Source organism: Nannospalax galili, unplaced genomic scaffold (genome assembly GCF_000622305.1).
Source record: "Nannospalax galili isolate Female #2095 unplaced genomic scaffold, S.galili_v1.0 scaffold267, whole genome shotgun sequence".
In the NCBI taxonomy this organism is placed as follows: Eukaryota; Metazoa; Chordata; class Mammalia; order Rodentia; family Spalacidae; genus Nannospalax; species Nannospalax galili.
The window spans coordinates 1766522-1779704 of record NW_008357518.1 but is presented as its reverse complement, the minus strand read 5'-3'; the positions used below and the strand labels follow the sequence as shown (position 1 = coordinate 1779704).

At 46.3% G+C, this 13183-nt stretch overlaps 1 protein-coding gene across 1 annotated transcript in view; it reads left to right on the top strand.

Annotated features, from left to right (window-relative positions):
* Myo16 (myosin XVI) overlaps nt 1–13183 on the top strand; it is a 497779-nt gene that overhangs the window by 417971 nt on the left and 66625 nt on the right. The window contains exons 30-31 of the mRNA XM_029557215.1: nt 1294–1562; nt 8100–9314. Coding sequence (XP_029413075.1) covers nt 1294–1562; nt 8100–9314 — 1484 coding nt within the window. The remainder of the gene's footprint in view (nt 1–1293; nt 1563–8099; nt 9315–13183) is intronic.

Here is a 13183-nt window from a genome sequence, read left to right as displayed (position 1 = left end):
GAATTGAGACACCAGTGTGAAAACATAGAAGTAGTGAACTTAATAAACCCAGACACCTGCGTACGAGGTTCCTTAGCCTGTCCATTCATCACCAGGAGATGTGGGGTTTTTTCTCCAGAAGAACTTGAAAATCTCTCTTGTCTCTCTGAAACCAACTCTCCCTTGCCATCACTGCCTGTGTCAAATGAATTTTTTTGTTGTTGTTGTTAAAGTGGAAATGGCAATGTGTCTTTGCTAATTAGCTTCCAAGATCTCAGTGATTAAATACTGAAAAAAAAAAGTCCCTCTGTACAGAAAACTGTAATTAAACATTACAGAGAAAACAAATTATCCAGTGAGTGGCCCACTCTCATCCTCAGTGACTTCATTTTCTACATGGGCGGCCAGCTCTGCACAGCAGTGGGTTCCAGTCCTGTTGGTGTTCTGCCACGGAAAGATATAATTATAAAACAAATGCCCAGAAACTCCTTTTACATGAGTGCTCTGGCATCGTGGTAGCTGTCCATGATTAAACTCACATGTGAAGGCAGAAAGAGTTTTTTTTAAAGCCAGATAACTATTAATTTCCATTGACTTCCCAAATAATATTTATTATTTTCTCTGCTGGAACTAAAGTTACCCCAATTTCTCAATTTGATTTTGTATTTATTTGCCTGATATCAAATTAAGTGAAGAAATATTTGTCTCATTTGTCGGACACCCGCAGTTCATTTGGCACTAGGAGACAGAACAGAGTCACAGGAAAAATGATACCCCTGCATATAATGAGCAATTGCTGGTAGGACTTAAATGGACGGGGGGGGGGATGCTAAACTGAATGGTGCTTAGTTCTGCATGGAGCTTTCTCCTCCTGCCAGGGGAAAGGCTGATGAACTCCAGCACTGGCTGCATCAGTAACTCTCCATTAAGATGGATTTCCCAGAAATTATCATTCAGATTGAAATTCTGGCTTTTTGATTTGCTTAAGAATCAGAGTGTGAAAATTTCATTCTGGGAATGGCTAATGGAAAATGTGAAGCCCTTTAAGTCTTACAGAGTTACTGGGAGAATGCTGAAAAGTAGCCTTGATAGGGCCATCTCCAGCACCCGTCAGGACCCAGATGGGGTGGGTGGCTCTCCCTGGATGAGCAGGGTGCTGAGAGCTGCCCAAGGATCTTCGGCAGCAAGGCCAGAGAGAAAGGCTCTCTGCCAAGGAGCCCTGTTGTGTCAGGGGAGCCGACTGTCAAGTGTCAACTAAATGACACACCTGGGCCTGTGTGCTCTGCCACTATTTGTGTTTTGCTTTCCCCTAAGAGCTGAAGACCAAGGTGGGCCCCGGCATGTCCACTCCAGCACCGTGTCAGTCCCCATGGCAGTGGATAGCCTGGCCCAGGCTCTTGCTGGACCGTCCATCAGGTCACCATCACTGCACTCCGTGTTCAGCATGGATGACAGCCCTGGTCTCCCATCTCCACGGAAACAGCCTCCACCCAAGCCTAAGAGGGACCCAAACACCCGGCTGAGTGCGTCCTATGAGGCTGTGAGTGCCTGCCTCTCTGCCGCCAAGGATGCAGCCAGTGAAGGTTAGCCAAAGGGGAACAAGCAAATGCTGTTCTTAGGGCTCATTGATGCCCTGGCTTCCGGTCTGTGAGTGCCCCATAGTACTACTGTGGCCCTAATATATTCTTAATAGAAGCAAATCCAATTGCTGGCTTGCCAGCAGCTCTTTAATCATTAAATATAAATAATGTTCAAATCCTTAAGCCTCTTAGGGAAAAGCTACTTATATATTATTTTCTTCACTCCGGGTCCCTCCTCTGCATTGAATTAGTAGCCTCAAAGCAGAACCAGTTCTAAAAGTTGGTTACTGCTCCATATAAATGTTCCCAAATTAAAAGGTACTCACCAGGCTTTCCCATGGCCACAATCCTAATTAAAAAGTAAGCCCCCTTTTTCATGTGGTAAGTGAAATGATTAACAGAGTCACTACAAAAAAAATTCCAGTCAGCATAACTTTGAAGACTAGATAACAAAGTCTCTGTTCTGAGGGGTCCAGAAACATTTATGCAAAAAATGGAAAATGACACTTTGTGCTTCATCAGTTCTCAAAGATCCATATATGGTAAGTATGGGTTAATGATTCGTTTTAGAATTGGGAAAACAAAGTTAGTACTTAACAAGACATTCACAAATCCGGTGTTTACAGATCAGCATACATATATGGACCCTATAGTGGCTGGCCACCACACACCCAGGTGCATGTGTCTTCCGTTCATGGAGTTAACATTCTCCTGGGAAAGGGCAAGGAGATAAACAGGTCAGACAAGTGAACCCCTGATGATTTTAGCTGGAGATCACTGCTGTAGGGATAAATAAAGTTGGTGGGAGGATGGAAGGGAGGGAAGATTCGAGATAAAATGGTTGAGTAGTCTTCCCTAGAAAACAGAATCTGAATATGACATGGAACTGAGTTCTCTCACTGACTCAGTGATCCAAAGATGCAGAAATGGAGCACGAGAACAAAGTTAACCCAGGAAAAGATAACTGCCACCAAAAGGGGATCCTGGTCTCTGACCCTGTGGCAGACAACCTCAGCAGGGCACACGTCTGAGACCTCTTCCAAGTGATATTCATCACTGGCTATAAAGAATAAGATAAAGGTCTTTGGGGGAATTTTGCTTTAAAAAGGGCTGCTGTTGGGGCTAGAGAGATGGCTCAGTGGTTAAGTACACTGGCTGTTCTTGCAGAAGACCTGGTTTCAAATCCCAATACCCACATGGCAGCTAACAACTGTCCGTAACTCCAGTTCCAGAGGATCCAACAGCCTCTTCTGTCCTCTGCGGGCATTGCACGACATGGTGCACTTATCTACATGCAGGCAATACACACATACACATAAAATAAAAATAATAAATAAAATATTTAAAAATAGAAAGGCTGCTGTTTACTGTACAAGCCAGTTAGGGCAACCCCAAGGAGAGGGTGTAGAAGTTTGCCCATCCTACTCGTGCAGGGAGGACAGTGCAGCTCAAGACCCTTTATGTTCCTGTACTGAGTTCATCAGTGGAAGCTGGAGAACAAGTCCAGAGACTGGAAGACAGCCTTGCAATGGATGTCCACTGGACACAGACAGAGTCAGAGCAGGGCCTGGGAAGCCGTTTTCTTCTCCCACTAAGCTAGGCTGTGAGGCGCCGCTTCCAGTTTGCACAATGCCTGTGACTGTGGGGCAGTGGGGTGGTCTCACTATCACTGCCACCGCTGTGGGGCCTCCACTCCAGATCTGTGTGCAAATCTGAGAAGGAAGCGAGCGGAATAAGAAGGGAAGATGTGTGAGTAGCATGGGAAGAAAGAATGGCATCTAAATTGCTAAAGTGACTGGGGCAGGTGGGGCCCAAGGTCTCAGACTAAAGCCTCCAGACACATGAAACAAAATTGAAAAATGCAGCCTCTGTGAAGTGAAGCCCCATTTCTGTTTTCACAAAGCGAGTTCTCTAAACTTGCCTGAACGGGCCTCTGAACTTCTTAGGAAGCCCAACCAAGGTCTCCGGTTTGTGTGCACACTAGGAAGCTGCAGTACTGGGGTTGTCAGGCACCAGTAGTCACAAGGTAAGGAGAAATAAAGTAGTGAGAAAGACTGAACATGAAATTGTGCCCAAGACCTGTGATAGGAGCAGAAAAATCAACAACGAAAACACCAGAGTCCCTGAGACTCAGCAAAGCTACGGGGTAGAGCTGGAGTCCCAGGGTTCTTAAACATGCCCTTGTATTTTCTCATTCTCCTTTCTTTTGTTTTTCACAGACTGGGTCTTGTGCACTGGTGCAAATGGTGGCTTAAATACCATTAACATGCCTTAACAAAAAAATCCCAAAGGCAAGTTGTTCTAGTAGTTTGTTGATAAACACCAAGACCCAAAGCAACTTGGGGAGGAAAAAGTTGATCTCATCTTACAGGTTACAGTCTATCATTGAAGGAAACCAAGGCAGGAAGTCAAGGCAGGACCTTGAAGCAGAGACCATGGAGGAACACTGCTCACTGGAATGCTTCCCCTGACTTACTCAGCTACCTTTCTTACACAGTCCACACCACAGTGGGCTGGGTCTTCCTACATCAATTAGCAATCAAAACAATGCCCCACAGGCATGCCCACAGGCCAATCTGATCGAGGAAATTCCTCAACTCAGAGTCCCTCTTCCCAGGTTTGTCAAAAAGACAACCAAAATTAGCCATCACAGACATATTTTATATGAAGAAACTTTTCTCTTAATGAACTTGAACATGACACAGGACCCCGTGACTTCCTGATATCAGATCAGTGGCATTTTTGAGCTACTGAGACTTGAAAATGCAGTATGACTCTCAGGCTCCTATTGGACACCAATAATTGCCCCAACGTTCCCCCATCAATCACCCTGTGACCATGAAGTGTCTTTGGGCTTCATGCCATGGCATTAATACTTGCGATTATTTTATACGTAAACTTAGGGGCTAAAAAAAGAGGAAAACTAGACATAAAGAAACTTTAGTAGTCCTTACATCCATATTTGCAAATTAGCTTGTCACATGTGTATACCCAGAAACAGCCACAAGATCAAATTAGACTTTAATATGCTACCATGATTCCCTAATTTTAGTACTGGCTCAGAGAGATCCCAGTTCAATATTCAGAGGATGCGGCAGAAGACTGCAGGTTACAGAATCAATGCAGTTCTACAGTGAACCACCTTTGCCAAGACTCCAGCCACACTTTAAGGAACACTGTCTCACTCCCACAACTAGTTCCAACAATTCATTTCTGGCTGAGGAGTAGGAATAATGTGGGATGGAAAAACAGGCACCTGCTGACATTTGGGGCTACACTCAGTATCTCCCGTCCTTACAGCTGCCCACGGTGGATCATGATGGCTGTGATCCACCTTTTAGATGGGGATACAGAGCAAAGTGTGACATACCCAGTGCCACACAGCCAGCCTTGGCCTGGGCAGGAGGACCTTGTTTCTAGACTGCCTAATCTAAGCTCTGTGACTTTTACACTTCATCTTTTAGTACAGAAGGCTTCACCTGGAGAAGTGCTGCATCCATGTCCTGTTGCTTAGCAACCCACCCAAACAGTGATTTAAATAAGATGATGACTGTTTGACTTTGTCTCTCAGGCTCTGAATCACAGTAGACCTGGCTCAGCTAGCTGTCCTCACTCAGGGTCCCACATGAAGGTGGCTGGGATCATCTAGAAGCAGGTCACCCCATGTCTGATGCCTTAGCCACCTGAGGCCTGAGCATCGGAGGTTTTGTATCTGTAACCGACCTCTGCTCTTGCTTGAGTGGCATGGAAGCTTCTAGGGTTTGAACTTTGAATGTGGAGAATTAGTGCTACAAGGCATACACCCTGGGGGGAGGGAAGCAATTAGATGGGGTGCCACTTTTACAAGCTACCGTGGAGAGACAGGAGGCATCATGTCCGCCCCATCCCATCCATTAGGGCAATCCCAGGGCCTGTCTGGGTGTAGGAGGAGATGTGGATTCTAACTCTTGATAGAATCAGAGAAATAACTTTGTGGCAAATATTTTAGAAAATTTCATGGCTTCAGTTTATTCTCTGAACCAAACAATTCACTCTTTTCTCATATATAAAATACAGTTACAGTACAGTTACATCCTCCTACAATCCCAAGTTATCATCTACCATCACCTAAAGGTCAAGACTCACAGACATCCCTGAAGAGACAACAGGAGTTCCTGGCTTCTTCTCAGCCTGCTTTTCTTCTCTTTGTGGTGTTCATATTCACTTCAGGCAAGGCTTCTAGCTGGTCAGCTCCTTAAGGCTTCTAATCTAAAAAGATAGCCAGCGTCCACTGGAGGAAGAGGAATAGAATGCCTGGGACCCAGAATGCTGGGTCCCTGGTATGCAGCATTCTAAGCAACACCTGGACCTAGGTGGGAGCGGAGTCCTGGTGTCTGTGTGTCAGCTTCTATGGTTATTAAGTTGATGCTCTGGAACAAGGGTCACCTTTGGATTGCAATTCTTCACTCCACAGAGACATCCTTAGAACTGGCTGTACTTTCAGCCCGCTCCTTGCACATGAAGTTCTAGGGGCCAGTCTCTACATTTCAGGGCACACAGACTTAATTCTTTTGAAACTTTCTGAACTGTTTGTGGGTCAATCCAAAAACAGCCCATTAGTCAGCCATGTCCACAGTTCTTTGACCTCTCCTGTACTGAGGGCTCTCTGCACTGTCTGTGAGGCAGTACTCTGGGGCCTGTGGCTTTGCTTCTTTGAAGAGGTCTATGAAGGACCATCATGTCTCTGTGAAGCCCTAATGGAAGGTATCCTTGGTGTGGGCTTGGCTTTATTCAGATCACATTTTTCTGGTTATTCTCTGTATTTCATCTGTGCCACAATTCATTCTTCCATGTTAGAATCACAGGCCCTCTGCAAAGCATACTAGGGAGAAGTGTTGTGTTTACAGACCCAGAATACCCTGTTCCTTTCTGGTAGTAAGCCCTTCGTTGCCTCATCTCTTCACTGTCACCCTGGAAGAACCCTGGAGAAAACTGTGCCACTCTGCCTGAAAGTCCTCCCAACCAGGCCACCTAGTCCTTTGTTTCCCATTTGCCCTGTCCCTGCAGCCAAGAGCCCTGTCTGACTTTGCATGGCTTCCTCCAGTTGTCAGGCCTTACCTTCCCTGGAACTGTTCCCAGAACGTCCCAGGGACCACTGGCTTCTGAGGAGGGTCTCTTCAAAGTTCTGATCTCCTCAAGCTAGGCCACTATTCCACAGTGAGACCCAAGAACACATACAGGTTTCTGTGACTGCATGAGGTATCCAGGGTTATGTAGCAAACCTCCTAGAAGGCAGTGACATGGGATCCAAGAATGTTGTCAGTGTTGCTTGCATTTAGAATCTTCTTCACAGACTTGGTTACAGCTGTCCTCACAGCTGGGGGTCCCCAAGGGTGTGGCTCATACATTTTTGGACTCTGGAGGAGGATCACATGGATCTTCAGACCTCTAGCTCTTCCTGCTCTGAGGCCCCTTCTTCCCTGGTGGTATTGCTCTCCTCTCCACATGGTCCCTTCCTCCCTGAGGCCTCTCCAAGAGGTCTCTGGAGAGGACACTTAAAGGTGTCCACACTTCTTAAGGTCAGACAGGGCCCACATAGCATGAATCCCATCAAGTGGGAGCCAGGCATAATCTGTTCTATCTTGGCCCAGCCTCAGCAGACAGGACCCTCCCCGTACATCAACCTTGTCAATATTTTGTTCTCTGGGGCAGCCAGAGACCCCCACACATACCCAGGGCCAAGGTTCAGGATGGACATATAGGGGCTAAAAATTTAGAAGTCAGTTGGAGCAAATACCATCTGCCATCAATCTTTTAATTGTTGATATCTGCAGAGAAGTTCTGCAATGATATCAAAACCAAAATAAATAAATAAAGAGGTGGGTTGAAGCTCAGGAGCTACTATGGTCAGCTGTGGGATGATGCGTATCCATTGAGGAACTGAGTCGTTAGCATCTGGACCATTTTCCATTGTTAATAAGTGTATGCTTTAGAGCAGCCTTGTATGACACTAGCATACAAAGATGGTCGTGGAGGTAGAAAACCAACCTTGTCCTTTGCTGTGCTCATTAGGATATGGACACAGGGCACCAACGGAAGGAAGCACTCTGCAGACACTTGCTAGCCATCCTCAGCCTCTGGGAGCAGCTTCCCCAAGCCATGTGTTTTCACACGGAGGCTAAGAACAGCCTGTACATCCTGTACGGTTACATTTTCCCACTTTGACACACTCCAAAGCCACTGGACTCTGTCACCCTAGTGGATAGATACCTCTTCCTAACTCACTTTGTTGTTCCTTTCCTGTGGGACAGCTTCCTCAGCATGGAGACAGTGCCTCCTGAGCCAAGACCAAAATGCAGTTTCCCTTGGTGATCTTGGGTGTCCAGGTCCCCCGAGGTCCTGAAAGATAGAAGTAACTCAAGCCAAGAGTCTCTTCTGCTCAGAGAGCACTGAGCTATCACCCAAGGTGACTCTGGGAAGGGCCACTGATGCCCAGTCAGGCCTGGCTTTCCTGGGGCACCTTACTTACTAAATCTTCTATTTCCCTGTCTTCTGCCTTAGCTCTGACAAGGCCCAGACCCCACAGTGATGATTACAGCACCATGAAGAAAATCCCTCCTCGCAAGCCAAAGAGAAGCCCCCATACGAAGCTCAGTGGCTCCTATGAGGAGATCTGGGGACCAAGGCCCCCAGGTGCGGTGGGCCAAGCAGTCAGGCACCAGGTCCCAGGGACACTGTGTGTTCAGTGGCCCAGGCCTGACTTAGTGCCTCAGTGTACTCCACAGATGCCCATGAGCCTTCCATTGCCACAAGGGGCCTACGAGGATGATTCCGAGCCTGTGTACATCGAGATGGTGGGGAACGCAGGCAGGGCAGGTGGGTCAGAGGCCGACAGCCTTGACCAGGGTGAATCTGTGTATGAGGAGATGAAATACTTCTTGCCAGAGGAGGGCTGTGGACCAGGGATGCTCTCCTTCTTGCCTGCCTCACCCCCTCTATTTTTGGAGTCTCGAAAAGCCATCACCTTGGGGCCTGGTGAAGGGAGCTGCCAGCCTCCCAAGGACACCTGTGAAATCCCTCCACCCTTCCCCAATCTGCTTCCCCACCGGCCACCTCTCTTGGTCTTTCCTCCCACCCCAGTAACCTGCTCCCCAGCCTCTGATGAATCGCCACTGACACCTCTGGAAGTGAAGAAACTGCCTGTCCTGGAAACCAACCTCAAGTATCCTGTGCAGTCTGAAGGTTCCAGTCCATTGTCACCACAGTACTCCAAAACCCAGAAGGGGGACAGCGACCAGCCAGCATCCCCTGGATTCACTGTGTTTAACGGATCCAGCCGAGTCTCACCACCTTCCACACCACCGCCACCCCCTGGGCCACCCCCTGTACCCTGTGGGCCACCCCCTGTGCCCTGTGGGCCACCCGCTGCACCTTGCCGGCCACCCACACACTTCGCCTTTCCACCAGATACTGTCCTTGCCACTGCAGCTAAAGCAACGGGCAACTCAGACCTGCCCAGAACACAGCCAAAGCCCAGTTCAGCCCCCGTGCCAGGTCCCTGCAGCTCCTTTGGCAAGGCCCCGTATTCACCAGGAAGGGCAGCAAGAGCCGACCTCAGGAAGACCTCATCCACCACCTCCTCCCCACCAGGCCATCACAGCCCACCCAACGCCAGGCCACTGTCCAGCCCCCTGGATGAGCTGGCCAGCCTCTTCAACTCGGGAAGGAGTGTGCTGCGTAGGTCTGCGGCAGGACGCAGGATCAGGGAGGCTGAAGGTGAGCAGAAACTTACTGTATCACATGTGTTTGTCTGTGTGTCTGTGTGTGATACCACATCCGTGTTCATGATATCAAAATAAAGTGGATGGGGATGGTACTGACCTTTCAGAGCAGGTATCAATCTGAAAACCAATCCTGAACAACCAGACCGTAAGGTAAGAACATGTCTTTCGGTGACTTCCCAGAGTATGGAAATGCTTAGCGCTGAACTGACTTAACTAGTACTCGAGGCATGTGAGTGACAGCAAGGTTTAAATGTACCTACTGGTTTCTTTCCCAATGACTCTTCCTAATAGTGTGGACTGCAACATGATGTGGCTGTTTTGCATTTGGTTTACTGCTCACCATCCTTCCCTGTTATCCTGCCCTGCATGGTCTTATTTCCACCCACGGTATCTGAGATTGTTACCTGCCCTCCCTCCGTTACTGCCTTCCACTCACTGGCTGTGTCTCTGGGTGGGCAGTTTTTCTTCACTCACATACAACCCAAGGAACAGCTCAACTTGGTTCTGTTTTTGTTTTCTCATGGGCAGCTCAGCCTAAGGACCACTCCAGTGACCTGGGCTTTAGGCTGTTGCAGCCAGAGACAGCCACCCACAATAAGAAACACTCACGTTGTATTCTGAAAATGAGGAATGTAGCGAGCAACACCATTCACTGAGAATTTTCTGATAATCCCTTGTAAGGAGCTCATCACATCCTCTTCATTCAGGGGTGATCCTCTCTGTCAGCATGCTGTGCTTACAGATTCTCACCACCATCACAGAGTGTCATCACTTACAAATGTATTAAAGGTTCCTTTACCAAATCTAACTATGTTCTGAGTGTCCTGTACTTTGGAGAAGAAATGAGGCATCTCCTATTCCAAGGAGAAATGCAGCAGCCAGACCCCCATGTCCCACTGAGGCAGAGGGCACCTGGTAACAGAGCCATTAAGCAGATGGAAAACTTGCGGATTAGGAGCAGTCTTTCTCAGGGCCAGGTGGTAGGGCTGACCCTGAGCCCCATCTGTGGCACGGCATTTTGTCTATGCATTAGCCTGCTCTTTCTTCAAAATGGAATGCATAAATATGTTAGCTGCCCTGACTTGAGAAGGACATGATTTTAGGCACCAAATCTAGAAAACCCAAAAAACAATCTGAAAAGTAGGTCGAGGCTAAGAAACTCTGACAAGTGGATGGATCATCGACTCTAGCTATGCCTCAAGGAAACTGATTGTTTAACAATTTCTTCTTAATTGTATGCTATTAATAAATGAAACTGTACTTCTAAATAGGAACAGAATGCTGGAATTTCACAGTTCATTTCAAAGAAGACAAAGGGTTCCAACAGCCAGGCGTGTGGAACATGCTTTTAATCCCAGCACTCAAGAGGCAGAGGCAAGTGATTATCTATGAGACTGAGTCCAGCCTGGTCTACATAGCAAGTTCCAGGCCAACTGGGCCTACACAGAAACCCTGTCTCAAAAAAAGTTTATAAAAAATTATATTTGGTATTAGAACTAAAAGTTTTTTAAGCCCCACCAAATTAATATTCTTCTTGATTTCATTCTGTTAAAGTAAATTAAGTCTGTGAATATCTAGACAGAGAAATCTCACTGAGAAATTTCAAGGTTGGGGATAGAAAAAAGAGCTAAGCTTTTAAGAGCTTTTGCTTCTCTTACAGGAGACTGGAGTTTGGTTCCCAGTATCCACATCAGAGGCCACACAACTGCCTGTACCTCTAGCTCCAGGGCATCTGATGCCCTGCTCTGCCCTCTGGCACCTGCACTCTTATGTACATACACACACACACATAGATACACACACATAGCACATATTCACATACACATACAGACAGAGAGAGAGGCACACACAGAGAGAAACACATACAAACAGAAAGAACATAAATAATAAAATATTTTTTACTTTAAAAAAAGAAAATTTCAGGGTTGGTGAATGAGAACCTCCAGGAACAACCTGTAACTTTACTAATTTTTTAAACGTTGTGGTGATGTCAGCTTATACTTGGGAGCATCTATCAAACCTCAAGCACAGGACTGCTGTTTCAATTGTAAGATAAGACACCTATTTTCCATTTGTGGGTTTTCAAAAAGCACTCCTAATTTGAAAAATTTATTTGAACCATTTACGACCATCTCTGTAAGAACAGAAAATTTAACAATATGAGCCTGGGCCTCCCTTACCCAGACACATTTGAGAACTAGATAATTCTCCATGATCTGCAGTGAGGGGAATATATTTACAAGCTTGAGTGACGTGTCCTCCTGAGATAGAAGAGGCTGATCTCTGAGAATGTGAAAGGGGTTGGGATAAGAAATTGAAGGAAAAGGTTTAGTGCCTGTGCCGTTGCGCGGGAGCAGCTTACATGATTATTAAGGTTTACACGATTTCATCCAGAGAAGAGTAAATCCACTTTCTTCTGAATGGGTGACTGGCTGTTTCTCACAGTTTGCTGTAGCCCAGGGATCACTTTCCTTCCACGCTGTTCTCAGTCTTCTTTCTTGGCCTCTTCATGTTTAAAGGCATTTTATAGCTAACGTTCTTTTCATATCAAGCCGTCTCTCTTGTGACTAATTTGCCCCGGAGGCACCAACATCCACAGCGGTTCACTGCTTGGACAGCTGTAGTGTGCAGAGATGGCTCTGCAAATTTTGCTGAAGGTTCACAGTGTTTCTCCTACTTTCTGATATGGTGACCTTGAAGAGATTCAGTTGCCCAAGAAGTCCCTGTCGCAGGTGTTTCCAGTACAGGCATGTTGTATTATAATGTCCTGGGACTGGTATACAGGAAGGGAGAGTCTCTGGTGTTTAGTGATTCTACTCCATGACTTTTCTAGAAACTTCTATGTTGGAATTCATGAATAACAATGTTCCTCAAAACAGTTCACTGCTTGTTTTTCTTTCTTTGTTTGTTTGTTTGCTTGCTTGTTTGTTTGCTTTGAGGCAGGGACTCATTATATAGCCCAGGCTGCCCTCCAATTCATGGCAGTCCTCCTGGCTCAGCCTCCAGAGGACTGAGATTACATGCATAAGCCACCATGCAAGGCTTCCAAATAGACCCTTTAGATATGCCTCATGAGACACAGAATCCTGAAAATTCTAAGAGTACAGAATATACATTCAGAAAAAATATGACTTTGTGCCTGACAGGTGCAACTGCTGACCAAAACGAACAATAGCACCAGGTGAGCACAGTCGGTTTCCACGCACTGTTCTAATAAGCTGCTGCTTTGTCGCCTCCTCTACATCACATCCATTTTATGGTGGGGGAAACTGAGGCACAGAGCTATCATCGGCTTACTCAAAGTTACTCTGCTTGTAGGAGACAGAACGTGACAGGAGTCATATAGTCCTGTGTGGATTCCTCACTTTTAACTCCTTGTGTAATGCTGCCTAACAAAAGATGGAGGTTTGTAAAATGCACATTTTTACCACCGTAGTGCTTAATTGTTACAGAGTTTGGGTGGAGTTTCATAGACGCAAAGATGTGGTACGTGTGCTTTTCACATCGCAGGTCCATATAGGCACATAAAATTCCAGAAATGGTATTAGACCACCTGGCTCTTGAGGTAAAAACTGACTAGCAATTTTGCTGCTTTCACCCTTCACGATATAAAGATTCCCACGAATGCGCAAATGTTTTTCCTCTGATGGTGTGGCTAACATTATTGTGTTAATTATTTTTAGTTGCTTCCTTTGAAAACATGAGGCCTAATTCGAAGAGGCTCGGTCCAGCCACTAGGAGGCACCATTGCTCTGAAAGGTTGTTCGGGTCTGAGTTTATCTGAGTAACAGTTTTTTTTTAATTTTTTAAAAATTATTTACTTAATAACCACATGATTAGAAGAAGCATTTCATTACAACA